Source organism: Mytilus edulis, chromosome 11 (genome assembly GCF_963676685.1).
Source record: "Mytilus edulis chromosome 11, xbMytEdul2.2, whole genome shotgun sequence".
NCBI lineage: Eukaryota > Metazoa > Mollusca > Bivalvia > Mytilida > Mytilidae > Mytilus > Mytilus edulis.
In genome coordinates, this window is record NC_092354.1 from 21,780,707 (window position 1) to 21,800,156 (window position 19,450).

The 19,450-nt window shown below is 33.2% G+C and overlaps 1 protein-coding gene across 1 annotated transcript in view; it reads right to left on the bottom strand.

The window, feature by feature from the left end:
- Window positions 1-5,382: 5,382 nt before the first annotated feature.
- Window positions 5,383-19,450, bottom strand: part of LOC139494682 (protein psiR-like) — a 32,561-nt gene continuing 18,493 nt past the window's right edge. Inside the window, exons 10-17 of the mRNA XM_071282853.1 lie at window positions 17,998-18,069; window positions 15,954-16,050; window positions 12,986-13,080; window positions 12,371-12,442; window positions 9,846-10,020; window positions 7,338-7,411; window positions 6,247-6,318; window positions 5,383-5,481 (exon numbers count right to left, since the gene is read on the bottom strand). Coding sequence (XP_071138954.1) covers window positions 5,398-5,481; window positions 6,247-6,318; window positions 7,338-7,411; window positions 9,846-10,020; window positions 12,371-12,442; window positions 12,986-13,080; window positions 15,954-16,050; window positions 17,998-18,069 — 741 coding nt within the window. The 3' untranslated portion in view covers window positions 5,383-5,397. The remainder of the gene's footprint in view (window positions 5,482-6,246; window positions 6,319-7,337; window positions 7,412-9,845; window positions 10,021-12,370; window positions 12,443-12,985; window positions 13,081-15,953; window positions 16,051-17,997; window positions 18,070-19,450) is intronic.

A 19,450-nucleotide genomic window follows, 5' to 3' on the forward strand; every position in this document is an offset into this window, starting at 1 on the left:
AAAATGCAGAAAAAATCATATTCACATTTTATAAAGAATAGAAAATATCTTCCACTTCTGCACGTTGGAGCAATTAAAAATATGCCTTTTTCATAAAGCCAAAAAAAATAGAGGATCTTTTTCAACTGCATTTTAAGTCAATTTCTGCCGCATGACCCATTATTTATTTTGGGTTGTAATACAACACTGGAATTTCTAGTAATAGGAACTGCTACCCGTTTTTTCCCTAGTTTGTGTAGTCTTTGAGAAAAAGATACAGAACACCAGTTGTACCCTATGGAAAATTCATTACGAATAATTGTGCTCTGGTAACCATAAATTATTATGTGCCTTGCTGTTTTGAAGGGATAAGGTGCATGGCTTCAAGCAGTTACAATGCTTTTCAGCTTGAATAATAAGGATACTTACAATTGTAGCATGTCCAGCTTCTTATTAGCAATTTATTAAATTTATATTGCCCAGCAACTTTACCAGCCCCTTAGTAAATTCATTTTGATGTTTTTAAAATATGCTTTAAAAGACTTATTAAAGAATTACTTTTTTGTGTTTTTGAATAATTATTCTGCATATAAAAATCCCAAGACATGTTATAGATATGTATTGAGATGGTTAGGAAATAACCATTTAACTTTAAATAGTTTTGTCTTTAAAAAACATTCTGATCCCAAATTTGATGAAAAAAAATTATTGTGGTCAAGCAGATAGCAAAAGTTATTCTGAAATCCAGATTCCCCCAATACTTTATAGTATTAAATTGGGTTGGGGGAAATGGATTGATAGCTTTGAATAACAAAAAATAGTTATGGGGAAAATCTGTATTCAAAACTTTTTTTATTCATCTGCTTCACAACATCATTTTTTTCAAATTGGGGATCAAATTTTCCTTTTAGGAAAATACATACCCCCTGAAGCTGAATACATGAAGTTGTTCACTTAGTGATTTTGATATTGTCAGTTAACATTAAAAAGAGAGGTGAAAATAGACTCATCATAGATACCAGGATTAAAATTTAATATCTATGACAGACGCTCGTTTTATCTAGAAAAGACTCATCAGTGATGGTTGAATCAAAATGTTTAAAAGGCAAAACGAAGTACAAAGTTGAAAAGCATTGAGGACCGAAAATTGCTAAAAGTTTTGCCAAATACATCTAAGGTAATCTATTCCTGATGTAGAAAAGCCTTAGTTTTTCAAAAATTCAAAGATACCAGAGGGAAATTTAATCTCATAAGTGACTACTAAAATGACAATACCATCATCCACGGCTGAAAAAGAATAAAAATCCAACACAGAAAAATAGTACAAAACACAACATGGAAAACTGAGAACAGTCAGAGCAATACAAACCGCTCAAAATAACTGGGGATGACCCCACGTCTTCTGGAAGGGTAAGCAGATTCTGCTTATACGTATCATATCTTATACCTATACCAAACCTAACATTTTCAATTACAAACACGTTTTGCAGGATATCAATATTGACGACTTCAAGTCGAAAACTCCCGATTGCACTTGTGCTAGTTCTCAATTCACATATATATAATCCGGCTGGCCACGTTATTACCGCTGACCTCAACATTGTAGATAACACGTCCGAAATATAGCGAGCCTAAATCCATCAATTGGAAATACAACTTTTAAATTTAGATGAATTTTAGTCGAGAATTGTGCTAGGCAATGGGCTAAGCGCGAGAAGGAAGACGTAGACACTCTTTCCTAATAGATTTTAAGGCGGTGAGGTCGTTGATACAAATCAGAAAACTGAATGGGTCTATATATGCCCATGCTACGTCTATATTTAAAGACCCAAATGTTGCAAAACACTTATCCTACCTCCATGGCAAATATGTTGTTGTCCCCGCAGATAAAGCCCCAAACAACATCGTTTTTGTGTGTAAAACTCATTACATTAACTGCTGAATAAACCAATAACACAATATTGACACTTGGAAACTAATTATATACCCTCACGACACTTACCAAAGAGGAAATCCTGGATAATCATAGGTCTGATCTATGTTCCTTTGGAATTTCAACCAAAGATGAGGAACTGGATCTTCCATCACTGTATTGGATACCTAAACTACATATAAGTGTCATTACAAACAATGGTATATTGCTGGGTCTTCCAAGTGCTCCACGAAACTTCTTTCTAAATTATTAACATCTATTTTATCAGCAATCAGAGACGGGCTTTAAAGTTATTGTGAAACTGCTTATTCTAGAGGTGGCGTGAATCAGATGTGGATACTTAAAAATTCCAAAGATCTTTTAGAGTACATACAATCTAAATCTCTTTCATCTTGCAATAGAATACAAACATTTGACTTCTATACACTTTACACAAGTATTCCACATTCCAATCTAAAAGACAAATTGAAAGAGTTGGTATTGCTTAGTTTCATTAAAAAGAATGGCCAACGTAGATACAAGTATCTTGTCTTAGGGAAGGACAAGGATAAAGGATAACTGATTCAAACAAAAAATTCTCTGAAACTGACATTATCAAGATGCTTGATTTCTTGTTTGACAACATATTTGTAACGTTCGGAGGAGGTGTTTTTCAACAGAGTATCGGCATTCCAATGGGAACCAATTGCGTCCCTCTTCTTGCCGACTTTTTTCTTTATTATTATATGGCTGACTTCATACATGAAACTCTTAGGAAGAAAGATAAGAAGTTAGCAATATCCTTTAACTCTACTTTCCGCTATATAGATGACGTTCTACACTAAATAATTAAAAAAAATGGTGACTATGTTACAAGCATCTATCCCATCGAACTAGAGATAAAGGATACAACAGATACAGTTAAGTCGGTCTCATATATTGACTTACATCTAGAAATTGACAATGAGGGTCGATTGAAAACAAAACTTTACGACAAAAGATATGATTTCAGCTTTCGAATTGACTTTCTATTTCTAAGTAGCAACATTCCACCAGCACCTGCATACGGGGTATATATCTCCCAATTGATACGATATATGCATTTCCTATCATGATTTTCTTGATAGAGGGTTGCTGCTCATAAGGAAGCTATTAAACCAAGAGTTCCAAAGTTGAAATTATCCATTCGTAAATTTTACAGACGCCATCACGAGTTGGTTGACCGTTATGGAATAATCGTTTCACAAATGATATCGGATATTCCTTACGTTGTAACTACAATAACCTTCCCTTTCATGAATGTGACCTACCGAATTAGACTATTTACCGGATTTGTTATATCATAAGCAACACGATGGGTGCCACCTGTGGAGCATGATCTGCTTACCCTCCTGAGATAAACCCTAGTTTTTGGTTGGGTTCTTGTAGCTTATTCTTTAGTTTTCTATGTTGTGTCAGGTGTTCTATTGTTTGTCTGTTTGTCTATTTTAATTTTTTTTGCGTTGTCAGTTTATTTTCGATTTATGAGTTTGACTGTCCCTCTGGTATCTTTCGTCCCTCTTTTTATACATTTTTCCAGTTTTATGATTCAAACATCAACAACTTTCTGAAATCTTCATGGGATTAAGTATAACACGGAGACGATATTTTTTTCATATTTTTCTTATTTTTCGTTGTTGTTAATATTTAGTTTAAGTCTGGTTTCAATTTTGAAGACGTCCGGACCTCCATATAATTTGAGGATAGTTGACAAAGCTTTTTTTATGATTAAGAGATAAATTGACAATTCGTCTCAATTTTGCCGATTCCGTACCCTCTACCCTCATCACATACCGTATTATAACCGAGAGATAGAAAGAGAGTAGCGGATTCTACGGAGGAATGTCAATTAGATCGTCGACAAAGCTTTATTTATGATTAAGAGATAATGTCTCATTAAAAGGAGTAGGTTCAGTAAGACCCCTTTTTGGCCCCAAAATTAAGCAGTTTTGCAAAATTGTGAAAATGTAATCTTTTAGCTATTTTTTGGAAAGTAGAATGCTTCTGCTACATAAATATGTGCTGTTTTTGACAATACAATGCACATATATCGTGTACTAGCATCATAAAGTCATGCTAAATTACTGAAATCTTCAAATTTATAGCATTTTAGTTAAATTTTAGACAGTTTCCGTCTTAAATGAAAGTGGCCGCATTCGTGTTCATTCATAATATTGAAATGTAAGTTGTATTTGATGATAATACATAACATATACAAAGGTTGAGGATGAACACGGATGCGGCCACTTTCATTTTTGAAGAAAACCATCTGAAAAGTGACGTTTTTTGGCATATTTGATAGATTTTTCATATTTAAGCTTCAATCGGAGCATTTTTAATGACTAAATCAGTTAAAATCTTTTACATAAACTAATCGAATCAATTGAAATAGACACTTAAGTGTTTAAAAAGTGTCCTAAATATATCGTTAGATGAAACTGAAATTTGGGGCCAAAATCGGCCCTTACTGGACCTTCTCCTTTTGAAGATACATTTCTCATTTTCCTTTCTAACTTATAATTGCACAGTTTTATTAGAGGTTTGCATTTTCACAAAGTCTGAGAATCATAGCTTAGATATCAATGTACTGATTCCCTGTCCTTTATCTGTTTGGCTCTGACAGAACAAATGTATCTGATATACCCGTATGTTGGAAGGGAGAGGACCAGCCTAAGATATCAAAAAACATGTTTCTCCATGAACTTTGAAACCTGGAAATAACCTTCTTCCAGATCTACGATATATTTTTGGAATTCGTATAATACTGACATGACTGACAAATGGACTTGGTCTTTGCATTTGTACAGCTAGCTACAATCACAGGCCAGTTTCTGTGAAATATTTTACCAACAATGATATTGGCCTTTCCTTGATTTTTTTACAGAATCATTGATAAAATCTTGATGTAACAAAGATATTAAATGGTCACAAGCTCTAAAATCAAATGATAGTACATGATTTAGAAGAATTTAAGAAATGGTCAACAAAAGCAATGAAGTTAATTAAGCTTATCCAATATAAGGTTATAAAAATGTATGCAGCAGTGGGAATCAACTAATAGTTATAAAATTCAAGGCTGAAATAGTAAAATTAACTGAGTGAATGGGAATTGTATGTAAGGTCAAATAAAATAGTATGTTTGGTTCCAGTTTCATTCTAAAATGTTAGGTTAGGTACGTTTTTTATGAGTTTTTGTCTTTACATTGAGTCTCTGGGAGCAATATAATGACTTCTACAGTGCTTAACAAAAATGACAAAAACATCTTCAGGGTAAAATTGAGAATGAAAATGGGGAATGTGTCAAAGCGACAACATCCCGATCACACAGCAGTAAACAGGCGAAGGCGAGAAATAGACGGTTATCAAGACTGAAAAGTAGGGTAGGAAGGGTAAATGGAACCACACATATATTTTAATTTGCCTTACAGGAAATAAACTATAAAGATTTGAAACAAATTTAACCGAATTTAATGTAAAATATCTGCATTGTTATTGCATCCTTCAGATTTGCAACACCCAGCTCGTGCATGTGGTCCTGCCTGCCAACATGTCTGTAATAAAATTACATATACATAGCTTTTATTGAATTTTAAAAAGGTGAAACTCTAGATCTATCATCAAACTCATATGAAAACTAATGCTAAAATTCTGAAGCGAAATCGATTTTAAACATGTGTCTTTCTATAAAATCCTTCTAAGTTGTAATGGTACACTATTGTTTCATGTTAGGGTGATGGTTGGTGCCTGTTCACTATAAATTGGTTCACATTAACAAGTTCTCGTTCTGAATCTATGCATATCAATTTAAAGTCATAAGAAACGAGTGACCGGTGAAAAATAATGTTATTTCAATTCTTGAACCAGTGCATACAAACATCATAAACTTAGTCTTCTGTGCACGATTTTATCTTTTTTTTTTCGCATAAATTTCGTATAATCGTCAATTTTTTTTTCAATTGGTCAGTGTTGTTGTGAAAATATGGCAGGTGATCAAAGTTCGTGTTTTGAAGCCGAAGTTTAGCGATTGTCACCTGTTTGTCAATAATCAACAAAAAAAAGCATGATATTGAGCACGTGTTTAACACGTACAATCCGATAATAGTCTATTTCAAATTAAGGACATCCATGCGTATTGCGATCACCGGATTTTTACGAGATGGGTCACACTGAGGTCACTGTGCATACGGAAAATATTTCGGGGAATTGCTTCCTGGAAGAAAGCAATTAAAATAAAGTAAACTTGCTTTTTAGCAGATCTATTGTCAGCCCAGTAATATACAATAAACATCAGAGTAAGACAATGGCCTGTACGTTACCTTTTCGTTAGCACATTTCATTCGATATGCCACCAAACTATTAGAACCTGTAAATTCCTTTAGCTGACAAGTCTGCAAGGAAGATAAAATATCATCATATTTTATTTTTTTATGTAACGCGGCTTCTGATTGGCTGACGTTGTTAAGTTTATCAGCCCATAAGCATAATTTAGTTATGTGACCGTGACAACATTAACTTTTTTCATGGTTTTCGCCGGTTTAAATGGAATTTAGAATTAAATTATAAGAAATAACTATAATATCTTATCTGTCTATGAAGAAATATCATAAAAAAATTGGTGCACACAGAATAACACGCGTAATCCTAATAAATAATCATTAAAATATAAAATAGTGCTGACCCCTGAGGTTTGGATTGACCTCTATATATTTTGCACAGAGTTTTTAAATTTTTGATTTTTCAATGAACAGTTTTGATTTGAGCTCCACTTGTGAATTCTAATATGTAGATTTACCTTAACACGTCTGGTATACAGAGTTTTAAGTCGTATTTTTTTAAGAGTTTTCACAACTTTCTAGACTTATATAGATTAAAACGTTGGGGTTTTCTCATTTGAATGGTTTTACACTAATCATTTTATCAGCCCTTTGTAGCTTGCTGTTCGGTTTGAGCCAAAGATCCATGTTGAATACCGTACTTTGACCTGTAATGGTTTACTTTTATATATTGCGATTTGGATGGAGAGTTGTCTCATTGGCACTCATAGCTCTTGGCTATATATAAGCAATACCAGTATGTTGTTTTTTTGTTTTGTTTAACTGATTTGTGTTGATTCTATCGACCTGTTGAGTCTGGTGCAGATGATTGTCGTTTTGGTATAGTGATATAAAGCCTGAAATTTTTATCACTTTTCTATCGGCGAGAAAATAAATGCTCAAAAACTTTGATATCTTATAATCTTCCTTCTTGTATTAATGATAGGTCATATACAAACTTTATAATATTTTTCTTATTAAGCTGTCTGATTCTATTTTTTTTTTTTATCTACTGCTTTTCATAGTTAAAAGTGATTAGCCCTATATACATATTTATTGATTTATTCTTTTATTCTTTCATATTTATGACTTACCTCACCTGGACTGCAGTTAACCAAAGCTTGACACTCACTCAATCGAATAACGAATTCGCAGGAATAGCATCTTACTAAAAAAGGAAACACCTTTTAAAATATCAACTAATATTTAAGGTCCATGTTGACCCTTTGGGTAAAATCGTTGCATTGTCACCTAAAAGAAATACCTGTGTATCTGAAAAAGTTTTAAGGCATATCATGCTCTAGATATATATAATTCAAATGCATTGTATGATTTAAAAACATTATTAATTAACTAGATTTTGAGTGCACTTTTTTTCGTCACAGCAGAAGATGATAAAATTTACTAACACTTGAGTTTTGCTTGATATCACGGGTGTCATTTGGTTTAACAAGAGATATGATCGTGAAAGAATATCCAACGGTGGTCAAGTATTGCGAGACGATCGTGAAAGCTCTGGTACCGGATCGTGAAAAATATTTAATCGAGAAGACATATGAAAAGTCAGTAAATAATCGAATTTATTCAATTACACACACAAATTTACAACAAAATAAAATTGTCTGTCCAAAGGGTTCAACATTATGATCAGTATTTGAGTAAATCCAGTTTTAAAAGTACAGATTGCTTCTCGACATTTCAATGACATAAAAAATGTAAACAAACATGGGTTTTTTTTCTCACGAATTTGAGTAAGATATAACTTCTTTTATCCTCCGAATATTGGCATTCTTTTCTAATGAATCAAATGTATCTCATAGTTTTTTTGTACAAACATTATCTGAAACTTGGTAAAAAAAAAAAATATTTAAACAAAATTGTCGCGATCTGTCTGAATTGTATTTGGCCAATTTTCAGTGCAGAATTTTGCACACTAATTTAGACACGTTTTTAGTTGTGTTTTTTTAAACTTTCGATGTAAAGTGTAGAATTTTTTAAATAAATATAATGTCCATGCATTCTTATCAAAATAGTTACAGGCTTCAACCAGTTGCAGGTATATCACGTGGTAAAAGAAATATAGATTTCTGATTACTAGTATTAAGTCTGGTGACGCATTATCTTTCACGATCTTAATAATACATTGCCTGATCTTTCACGATCAAGTTTGATGAAAACTCAATAATATTCAAGGTTTTCATAAACAAATTAACGATTTTAAGGGAAGAGCATACTTTTGTGTACCGTACTATCATTACACCAAAGATTAAACATCATATATATCATGATATATTGAAATATGAGTGCCTTTTGTATTTTTTCATAAATTCCTGCATATTTTCTTATATGACAGACATATTTTTTGTTCGGATTTGTTCCGTGTTTTGAAAATTAAGCGATTTTTTCACAGATTCTGAACTAGAATTTACATCAAATATTTTTCACGATCCGGTACCAGAATTTTCACGATTGTCTCGCAATACTTGACCACCTTTAGATATTCTTTCACGATCATTTCTCTCGTTAAACCGAATGACACCCGTGGATATGGTCCACTCAGGTAGACAGTTTAAATCACCAATTATTGTCAGGTTTCTATTGTCCGTTTATTGTCCATGTCAATCAATACAGTTCACTTCAATTACTACCTGTGAGGAAGTTCTCAAACCTCTTTTCCAACTTAGTTTATTTTAGTACCTTCTGGAGAAATGAAAAAAGTGTACTGCAAAATCCTGTTAAGTTTGGTTTTTTTCTAAAACATTAACAATATTTATTTTTTTTTTATCTAGAGCATGCTATGCCTTAAAACTTTTTTAGATGCACAGGTTTGTCTGTACTCAGAGTAAATAATGAGGTGAAAAAACAACCATTTTTGCCAAAGGGTCCACATGAACCTTAAACGTAACATTAAACTTTCGTTAGTAAATATTTATTCATACAGTATAACAAAGAAAATTTGATATACTTTTTGATTGATAGAAATCATGTTAATAGTAAATACCCTGTTCCGCCATAATGTATGTCAACTTGTGAAGTTGCCTACTTTTAGTATTAAACTAACCAAAATCATCTGGTTGTAACTAATTCAGACTACATAAGTTTCACAATCACAATCACGAATTCGCTAATCGATAAAAAGTTTTCGCGGTCGACGATCGTTTGGTAACGGGATCGCCCTCGACTAATCAGAAATATTCTTATGTATTAAAATGGGTCTATTCTAATTGATATTTAATAGTGTGGCTATCTATGTTGTGATGTTACCCTAATGTTACCTTAATGTTTCAGATAAGGGAGAAGGTCTGGTATTATTTAACTAGAATTTAAAATTGTTTACACCTTTCCTAAGTCAGGAATCTCATGTTTAGTAGTTGTCGTTTGTTTATGTAGTTCATAAGTGTTTCTTGTTTCTCGTTTTTATATAGATTAGACCGTTTTGAAAGGTTTAACACTAGTAATTTTTGGGGCTTTTCATTGTGAGCCAATGCTTGGTGTAAAAGACCGTTCTTTGACCGATAATATTTTAGAAATTGTGACTTGGATGGAGAGTTGTCTCATGAGCACTCATACCACATCTTCCTATATCTATTTACATTACTTACCAGAAGATTGCACTTGTGTTGTTGTCTGTGCTGGGAGTGGTGTTTGCGTCATAATACTTGGCTGGTAAGTAAATAATTGCTGACGACGATGTTGGTTAAATATTTGACAATTTGTATTGCAGTATGCCCCTATGCAACAGCCGCTACATGGTGTTGAAGGTATACTACTACAAATCTTCAAAAAACATAAAATACTGTAAATTCCTAATTATTCGTTGGATACCAATGTTCGTGGATGCTGTGGGTACAGAGGAACCACGAAATCAAATGATCAACTAATTACGAATTTTCTATAAGAATGTATTTTCCACGAAATTAAATATCCACGAAACTGCAACTTTTCCTTAAACCACGAAAATTGGTACCCATGAAAAGTAATGAATCAATATTTTAATTCTGTATCAAATACAACAGCTATAATTGCACGTTCTATCCATACTTACGTAAAAATTCAATGCATCGAAAAACAAACGAAAATCTATTAAATACCCTCGATGTAAATGATTGAAGCATAAACATAAGAACGTCATGCTTCTTTTTATAATTGTATTGGGTTGTAAAAGCGTTGATCGTGGGCATATTCTTTATATGAAGTCCATCTTTATATTTCTAACACTGTACTACTACTGCTACTGCAAGAGACATGCTTTAAAGTGGTCTTACATAACACCAATGTAGATTGAGTCTCTACTGATGGGCGAATCAGGTACTTTAATCTTCATGATATATTAAAGTGATATGCACATGATGACTAAATGGCAACTTTTCCTTAAACCACGAAAATTGGTACCCATGAAAAGTAATGAATCCACATTAATGACATTACATGTATGTTTCATAAGAATACTTAATTTGGATTTTCCTACGACTATCTGACGCTCTCAGTGTCATATTTTAATTCTGTATCAAATACAACAGCTTTAATTGCACGTTCTATCCATACTTACGTAAAAATTCAATGTATCGAAAAACAAACGAAAATCTATTAAATACCCTCGATGTAAATGATTGAAGCATAAACATAAGAACGTCTTTGCTGTATTTGGTTGTAAAAGCGTAGATCGTGGGCAGATTCTTTATATGAAGTACTTTTTTTTTTATATATCTGACACTAGACTAGTACTGCTACTGCGAGAGACATGCTTTTAAGTGGTCTTATATAACACTAATGTAGATTGAGTCTCTACTGATGGGCGAATCATGTACTTTAATCTTCAGTATATATTAAAGTGATATGCACATGATGACTAAATGGCGGTGCCGGTTTCTTTTTTTTTAAATCATTTGTATACCATATGGAATATTTGAATATCAGTGCACTACTGATTCTTCTAATTCATAAAAAACAAGAATGTGTCCATAGTACACGGATGCTCCACTTTCTATGTTTAGTAGACCCTAAAATGGGGTAAAAAAAACTCTTATTTAGCATTTAAATTAGAAAGATCATATCATGGGGAACATTTATACCAAGTTTTAAGTTGATTGGACTTCAACTTCATCAAAAACTACCTTGACCAAAAACGTTAACCTGAAATTTACACTGTCATTTTCAATGTTCAGTGAACCGTGACATTGGGGTTAAAAAAAACTAATTTGACATTATAATAAGATCTTGCCATAGGGCACATGTGTACTGAGTTTCAAGTTGATTGGTCTTCAAATTCATCAAAAACTACCTTGACCAAAAACGTTAACCTTAAATTTGCACTATCATTTTCTATGTTCAGTGAACCGTGAAGTTGATTGGACTTCAAATTCATCAAAAACTGCCTTAACCAAAAACTTTAACATGACGCGGGACGAACGGACGGAAGGACTGACGGACGGAAGGTCGAACGAACGGACGCACAGACCAGAAAACATAATGCCCCTCTACCATGGTAGGTTGGGCATAAAAATCCGGAAGACGCGTAATTTTTCAGAACAGACCTCGCAAGTAGATACAGAACATCACAATACACATCATACGACACTAAAAGTCTTGCAGATAAACCAACGATTAATATTTATTCTAATGCAATTATTTTGTATCAATGGTTCTGATTGGATGACAGTTAGCGTAAAATTCTCTATCTCCTTGTCTGTAACTAAGGAAGCCGACATTTTGAATTGCTGAATGTATTGTCATGTAATTTCTACAATAATAAGCCAAAAAACTCACATGTTGCACCTAAAAATCTTCTTTTTATCAAATTTTAATTCATTCTGAAGCGGCACAGAAGCCAGAAAACGCCCGGTGTTTATGTTTGACGCCGGAAGCATACCTATGACGTCAACTAGTGTAGGGACCAAAGAAGATAACATCTTTTCGCGGAATTTTCTTTAATGAAGATTTTACACTGAAATAATGATTGAAATTTAATTATGATCTTGTTTTGCATTAGAATAGTTTTACTGTCGCAAATACCCGTTTACCTGTCTCCGTTACGCGTCGCCAGGTAAACTAAATTTGCGACAGTAAAACTACCGATGGACGTCCTTAAAGCTTCAAATACAATACAGTTATCTCTTAATTAACTTACATCTGTTCTGACACATCCCATATTCAGTGTTATTTGACCATTCAAATCGTGACTCTGTTCAATCATGCATATCTATAAATACATAATGTAATGAAGTAGACATTGAAGTCACTTCCTTTTTTGAAAGCAAATTAAAAGAAAATTGTTAAAAAAAAAGATAGTTCTTGGAAAAACATATTGAATAGATTGTATGCATAAATCAAGACAAGCTATTAGATCTAAAACAATTTAGAAAGCTAAGAACATACTTATTAAATTTAACGATGTTAGGCTTATGATATGGTACATCAGACGCGATTTACGTCTAAAATAAACGCATGCATCAGTGACGCTTGAATCAAAAACGTTAAAAGACGAAAAATTGTACGGAGTTTACGCGTATTTAGCGAAACACTTCAAAGTTTTAATGGACCTTCTCAGGGTAACTATATTTTTTTATAGACTTTAAGGAAATTTGAGTCAATTTACGACAGTGCAACCTTTATATACTGAACTGTACGGTACTTAAGAATTTGTTCTGTTTTGGTTCGGTTAAAACACATTCACAACGCATTTTATTTGATATGACTGAACTAACACATTGAAATAGTATTCAATGTATACGAATTTGAGTACCTGATCAGTTGTACATCTTGATACTTTCTTACAGTCTTCTGGTCTTTTAACTCCCTGGCATGTTGCACAAAAATGAGATTCGTCAGATAAAGGCACTAAAATAATTAAATATTGTGAGAGAAAAAAGTTTCAGGCATGGACATATATACGTGGATATAAAATAGAGAATGGAAATAGGGAATGTTAAAGACACAACAACCCGACCATAGGGCAGACAACAGCCGAAGGCCACCAATTGGTCTTCAATGCAGCGAGAAATTCCTGCCCCTGTAGGAGTCCTTTAGCTGGTTCCTAAACAAATATGTATACCAGTTTAGAGATAATGGACTTTATACTAAACTCCGAAATATACACAAGAAACTAAAATTAAAAATCATACAAGGCTAACAAAGACCAGAGGCTCCTGACTTGGAACAGGCGCAAAAATGCGTCGGGTTTAACATGTTTTTTTAGATCGTTTCCCGTATACCTCTAGTCAATACAGTCAAAATAGGTAACGATAGAAACTAAACAAAATGACTAGCATACTTATGAGTGCGTTAAGTTTTTATATTGTTTCCACTAATATATTAGGGTTATTGCAAAAGGAAGATTCAATCAATAAAGTAGAGTTGTTTCGGCAATTTAATCTTATTTTGGTACCATTAAAACGTTTAATCTCGCTGCAAAGTTTTGCACCTGCCTTTAGTCATGAATCTCATGTACAGTAGTTTTCATCTGTTTATGTAGTTCATAAGTGTTTCTCGTTTCTCGTTTTTATATAGATTAGAGCGTTGGTTTTCCCGTTTTTATTTATTTACAAAATTATTTTTGGAGCCCTTTATAGCTTGTTGTTCGGTGTAAGCCAAGACTCCGTGTTAAAGGCTGTATCTTGACCTATAATGGTTTACTTTTATAAATTGTGACTTGGATAGAGAGTTGTCTCATTGGAATTCATACCACATCTTCCTATATCTCGTGGTGTCTCTCATATATAGGATGCCTCCATGTCTTATTTGAGTTTTACATTGTTGTATATAGTTTAAAATTGAGAATGGAAATGGGGAATGTGTCAAAGAGACAACAACCCGACCAAATAAAAAACAACAGCAGAAGGTCACCAACAGGTCTTCAATGTAGCGAGAAATTCCCGCACCCGGAGGCGTCCTTCAGCTGGCCCCTAAACAAATATATACTAGTTCAGTGATAATGAACGCCATACTAATTTCCAAATTGTACACAAACTAAAATATAAATAAAGACAACAGTAGTATAGCGCTGTTCAAAAGTCATCAATCTATTGAGAGAAAAAAAAGGTTTACAAACTAAAATCAAGTGAAGCACATTAATGTTAAGAGGAAAACAACGGAACAACAGAAACACTTAAGTGCAACGAAAACCCAAGACGACAATGTAACACCCACAAAAACGAACTATAAGAAGTTAGGTCTTAATAATAACATTAACGGTAACATTTTTTCTGCACCAGATGCGCATTTCGACAATACATGTCTCTTCAACATCGTGGCCAAAAAATGTAAAATCCAAAGCTTATTTAAAAGATAAAGAGCTATAATCCAAAAGTTCCAAAAAGTATAGCCAAATCCGTGAAAGGAATCAGAGCTTTGCATTAGGGAGATACTATAATAATTTCTAATATTTTGTAACAGCAAATTTAATAACACAAAAAATCCGTATTTTCATGCCAGTACTGGAGTACTGGCTACTGGGCTGGTGATACAATCGGGGACTAACAGTCCACCAGCAGAGGCATCGACCCAATGGTAGTAATAACAATAACGGTACCATTAACTATTCACTATTCGTTACTATTCGTTACAATGAAGCCGTCAACAGTTGTTCGTAATGATATCATTTATATAAAATATTATGTCTATATATTCTTCCTTATCTCGATGTATAAATTGTCCTTCAAAACTTGTATAAATGACAAGTCTTGCAAGGACAGTTAATATACACGTGACACATTAAAATATACGATAACACAGTAAAGTAAACAATAAAATCACAAAAATACCGAACTTTCAGGAAGATTCAAAACGAAAAGTTCCGAAATGGCAAAATCAAAAGCGCAAACACAATAAATGAATGGATAACAACTGTCATACTCCTGACTTTGTATAGGCAAGTTCCTACATAGAAATGGTGAATTGAACCTGGTTTTAAGCTAACTAAAACACTCACTCAACTTACAGCTGCATAAAATTCCGTTATATTGAAAATTATTTGTGAACAAAACAATAGGTAAAAATATCAACAGGGAACATTACGTTATAATCTTAATCACTATAAAAGCAAACAAATATCTAACAAAGAAACACAAAACACTTATAGACAAAGTTCTAGTAACACGAAAAATTTGTAATTGCCTGAACAGGTTTGAAACAATAAATATTCAAACTAAGAATTGGCGGGAATTTCTCGCTACATTGAAGACCTGTTGGTGACCCTCTGCTTTTGTTTTTTATTTGGTCGGGTTGTTGTCTCTTTGACACATTCCCCATTTCCATTCTCAATTTTAAGATTATTTTTTTGAATTTTTGAAACAACTTTTAGTTTTCTTGAATCTGAAACACATGGATATCATTGATAGAATTTTAATTGCAATCACAAAAGTGTGTATACACAAGAAATGGTTTTTGTTCATTGTTGAAGGCCGTACAGTGACCAATAGTTGGTAATCTCTATGCCCCTTGGTATTTGGTAAAGAGTTGTCTTATTGACAATCATGCCACATCTTCTTACTTTATCACTGTAAACTATTAATAAGATTGGGATGGAGTATACAGATATTCAGTGTATGTAGCAAGATGGTATCTACAAAAAAGATGTGGTATGATTTCCAATGAGATAACTCTTCACACGAGAACCAATGACACAGAAATTAACAACTATAGGTAACCATATTGCCATTAATAATGATCAAAGTGCATACTGCATAGTCATCTAATTGTATAAATTTTATTACCTGTATGGCCGCATCCATTCACATTACAAAAATCAGTTTTACAGCATTCATGGCAAATGACTGTGTTTAGTTGATTGGAATTACTTGAGTAGCACGACTGTAACATATAAATAAAAAAAAATGATGGATTATTTCCCTTATTACCGAATTTTGATTCCGGAGTTTATATTTTTTCTACAGGTTACTTTTTCTGTGGTTGGATATCCTTGTACTCGGTCAAGTAAAAGGTGGCACGGTAGTATTTCCTGGCCCATAAGGGATAATGATAGCCTTTTTAGAATTTTCACCACTTTCTAACAATGCAAAAAAATCTACATTCACAGTTAACTGAAGTACTTTCATTTTACTATTCAGAAATGAATTTGAATATGTATCATGACCGTTTACTTTTTTTGCTATTTTTAAAAACCTACGGCCACTAGTACTTTTAGGTGTTTTATGGTGTAGTGAATACAAAATTTAAAAAAATTCTCAAAAATTCATTTTCATCTGTATGTAAAATTATTTCATATTTTTCTACACCTGATTCATCCCTCAGTTTGGGAAAGTATGTTCAGTTGATACTGTATTTTTTGTCCAATCACACTGTTTAGATACATTTACCTAAGTAGGGTACACAAAAGAGCAACCGAAATTCTGGAATGCAAATACTACCGTGCCACCAAAAGCAAGCTAAACAAGTAAATCAATCTTGCATTCGGATCAATTTAGGGGTGAATTTACTGTGTTATGTTTTCTTTACACGACAAAATCATCGGGAAACAGTAAACGTTTCCGCCAAATTACAACAATTATATTTTTGATATTAATTCTATTGGTAGCTCTTTCTTGAGCCAGTACTAAAATTTCCAACAACAACTGTCGAAATTTAATAATATTTTCATGAATCAAAAATCGGTTATATGAAAAATGTCTATTAGCTGCCGCAATATTCTGTAAAGACACACAATACAGTAATGGCATATTTATACAGTCATTCTATCAACCAGATTTGTTGGTGAGTTTCGTTTAAATATTGTCAGTCTTTTGGTTTCTATGTTGTGTTTTGTGAAGATTTGTTTATCTGTTGTTCTTCTTTTTTTGTGTTATCAGTTTATTTTCGATTTACAAGTTTGCATGTCCCTTTTGCTATCTTTGGTCTCTATTTTACCCTTTCTTTTGTTCGTGCATATTAAAAGTATCTTCAGTTTATAATCAACAAGAATGTGTCCAAAGTACACGGATACCCCACTCGCACTATCCTTTTCCATGTTCCATGGACCGTGAAAATGGGTAATAATCTAATTTGGCATTAAAATTAGAAAGATTATACTATAGAAAACATATGTACTAAGTTTCAAGTTGATTGGACTTCAATTTCATCAAAAACTACATTGACCAAAAACTTTAACCTGAAACTCCCACTTTCATTTTCTATGTTCAGTGAACCGTGAAATGGGGGTTAAAAGTATAATTTAACTGTTCAATTAGAAAGATCATATTATAAGCAACAAGTGTACTAAGTTTCAAGTTGATTGGATTTCAGGTTCATCAAAAACTACCTTGACCAAAAACTTTAACCTGAACGGACGCACAGACGAACGGACGGACAAACGAACGGAGGCACAGACTAGAAAACATAATCCCCCTCTTCTATTGAAGGTGGGGCATAAAAACAAACTCATGCCTGCTATCATGTTTAAACCCGTCACATTCTGTTGTATGTGTCTGTCCCAAGGCAGGAGCCCTTAATTTTCACATTGTTGCTGTGTTACATATTTTGTCCATTTTTTATTTTTTTTTATTTTGTACAACCGTTATTTTTCACGTTTGAATTATTTTACAGTTGTCATTTCGGGGCAGACAATTTATTGCTGACTATACGGCATGGTATTTGCTCATCGTTGAAGGCGTACGGTGATCTATATTCTGTTTTATTTGATCTTTTAGAGAGAGTTATATCATTAGCAATTATGCCACATCTTCTTTTTTTATAGAATCATATAGAATGATATTTTTCTCAATATAAGGGAATAACCTTCCGAGATTTAAAGAATTCACTTACTGTTTTCGGTGAACAATCACCAGAGAAAATAACATTACCATCAGATGTTACTGACTTTTTAATGTAGCATTGCTGAAATAAACAAAAGTTACTTTCCTTTAGCTGAATTGGAAAAAAAAGTAGTATGGACCAGACAACTTAAGTCAACTTTATTATAAAACGTTAAGATGTTACTGACTTCTGGATGTAGCATTGCTGATATAGACAAAAGTTACTTTCCTTTATCTGATTTTAAAAAAAAATCATGCTAGTTGTAAAAACAAGACAACTTCAATTGACCTCAATTTAAAAACGTTAGAGGACCAAATGTAAAGCAAAACCCTAGTTCAAGACAGACAATACCACTAACGAAAAGACAAACAATTTGTAAAGCACATTTTTGAAAACTTAAGACTTTGTAGAATGATGCCCTTCCAGATCTGAAAAGATATACTTATCTTGCACCTCAAGTGTGATCTGTCATGGCAGGCAACTATTTGTCGAATTTGAGGAAAATACGACTTGATTTTCACTACGGCAAGTGGATCATGTTTATTGTTATCTGTGACACAAAAATTTTATACCATTCAACCAACTGATAGTTTTAGTTCAACCTTTCCCATGGATAACTTCAACTTAACAACACCAAAACCAGTTGTTTTCTTGTATTAAGCTATTCGTTACAGAATCATGATAGAAGGTAAGCTCTAGAATATCAGCACGTAGGCATATGCCCTTTATGGAGTAAATTGAAAATGAAAAGGGGGAATATATCAAATAGACAACAACCAAACTAAACAGCAGATAACAGCCACAGGCCAGAAATGTGTCTTCAACTCAGCAAGAAATTCCCGAAGCCATAGTATGGCCTCGGCTGGACCTTAAAATCATAATACGATACTTATATGACTAAGACAAACAACTCACATAAAACAAAACATGTGAAAACTCAAATACGTCTTGGGAAACGTATGCCTGGTACAAATTTGCCAGCTATCTATGCTTTCTATGCTTGCTGGACTATCGGCAACACTATTCATATATTGTATTCATTCATGCCTTATAATAGATATGAGCGTATAGGGTATACGTCTTGGGAAACGTACAAATTTGCTGTGATTGATTGATTGATTGATTGATTGATTGATTGATTGATTGGTGTATTAAGCCACTTTAAACGCTTTTGTGCTATTTCGTGGTGGTTATTTTTTTTATTGATGGCGGCAGCAGGAGTGACCTGAGAGATGCAATGAACTTGGGTTGGAAAACTGACAATTCTAGAATCAAATGCACCTGCCCTATGTGGGGTTCGAACTCTGTGTTTATTAGCTAGGTTTAAAAAAACGTTGTTTTTCATGACAGTTAAAAAAATATGTATCTGATTGCTTTAAAGATGTACTTTGGTGAGTCTTTGGAACTTGTGTCTGATTTTCGGACTCCTTGGTGTATTTCCCTTCGATATAAGGAAAATAGT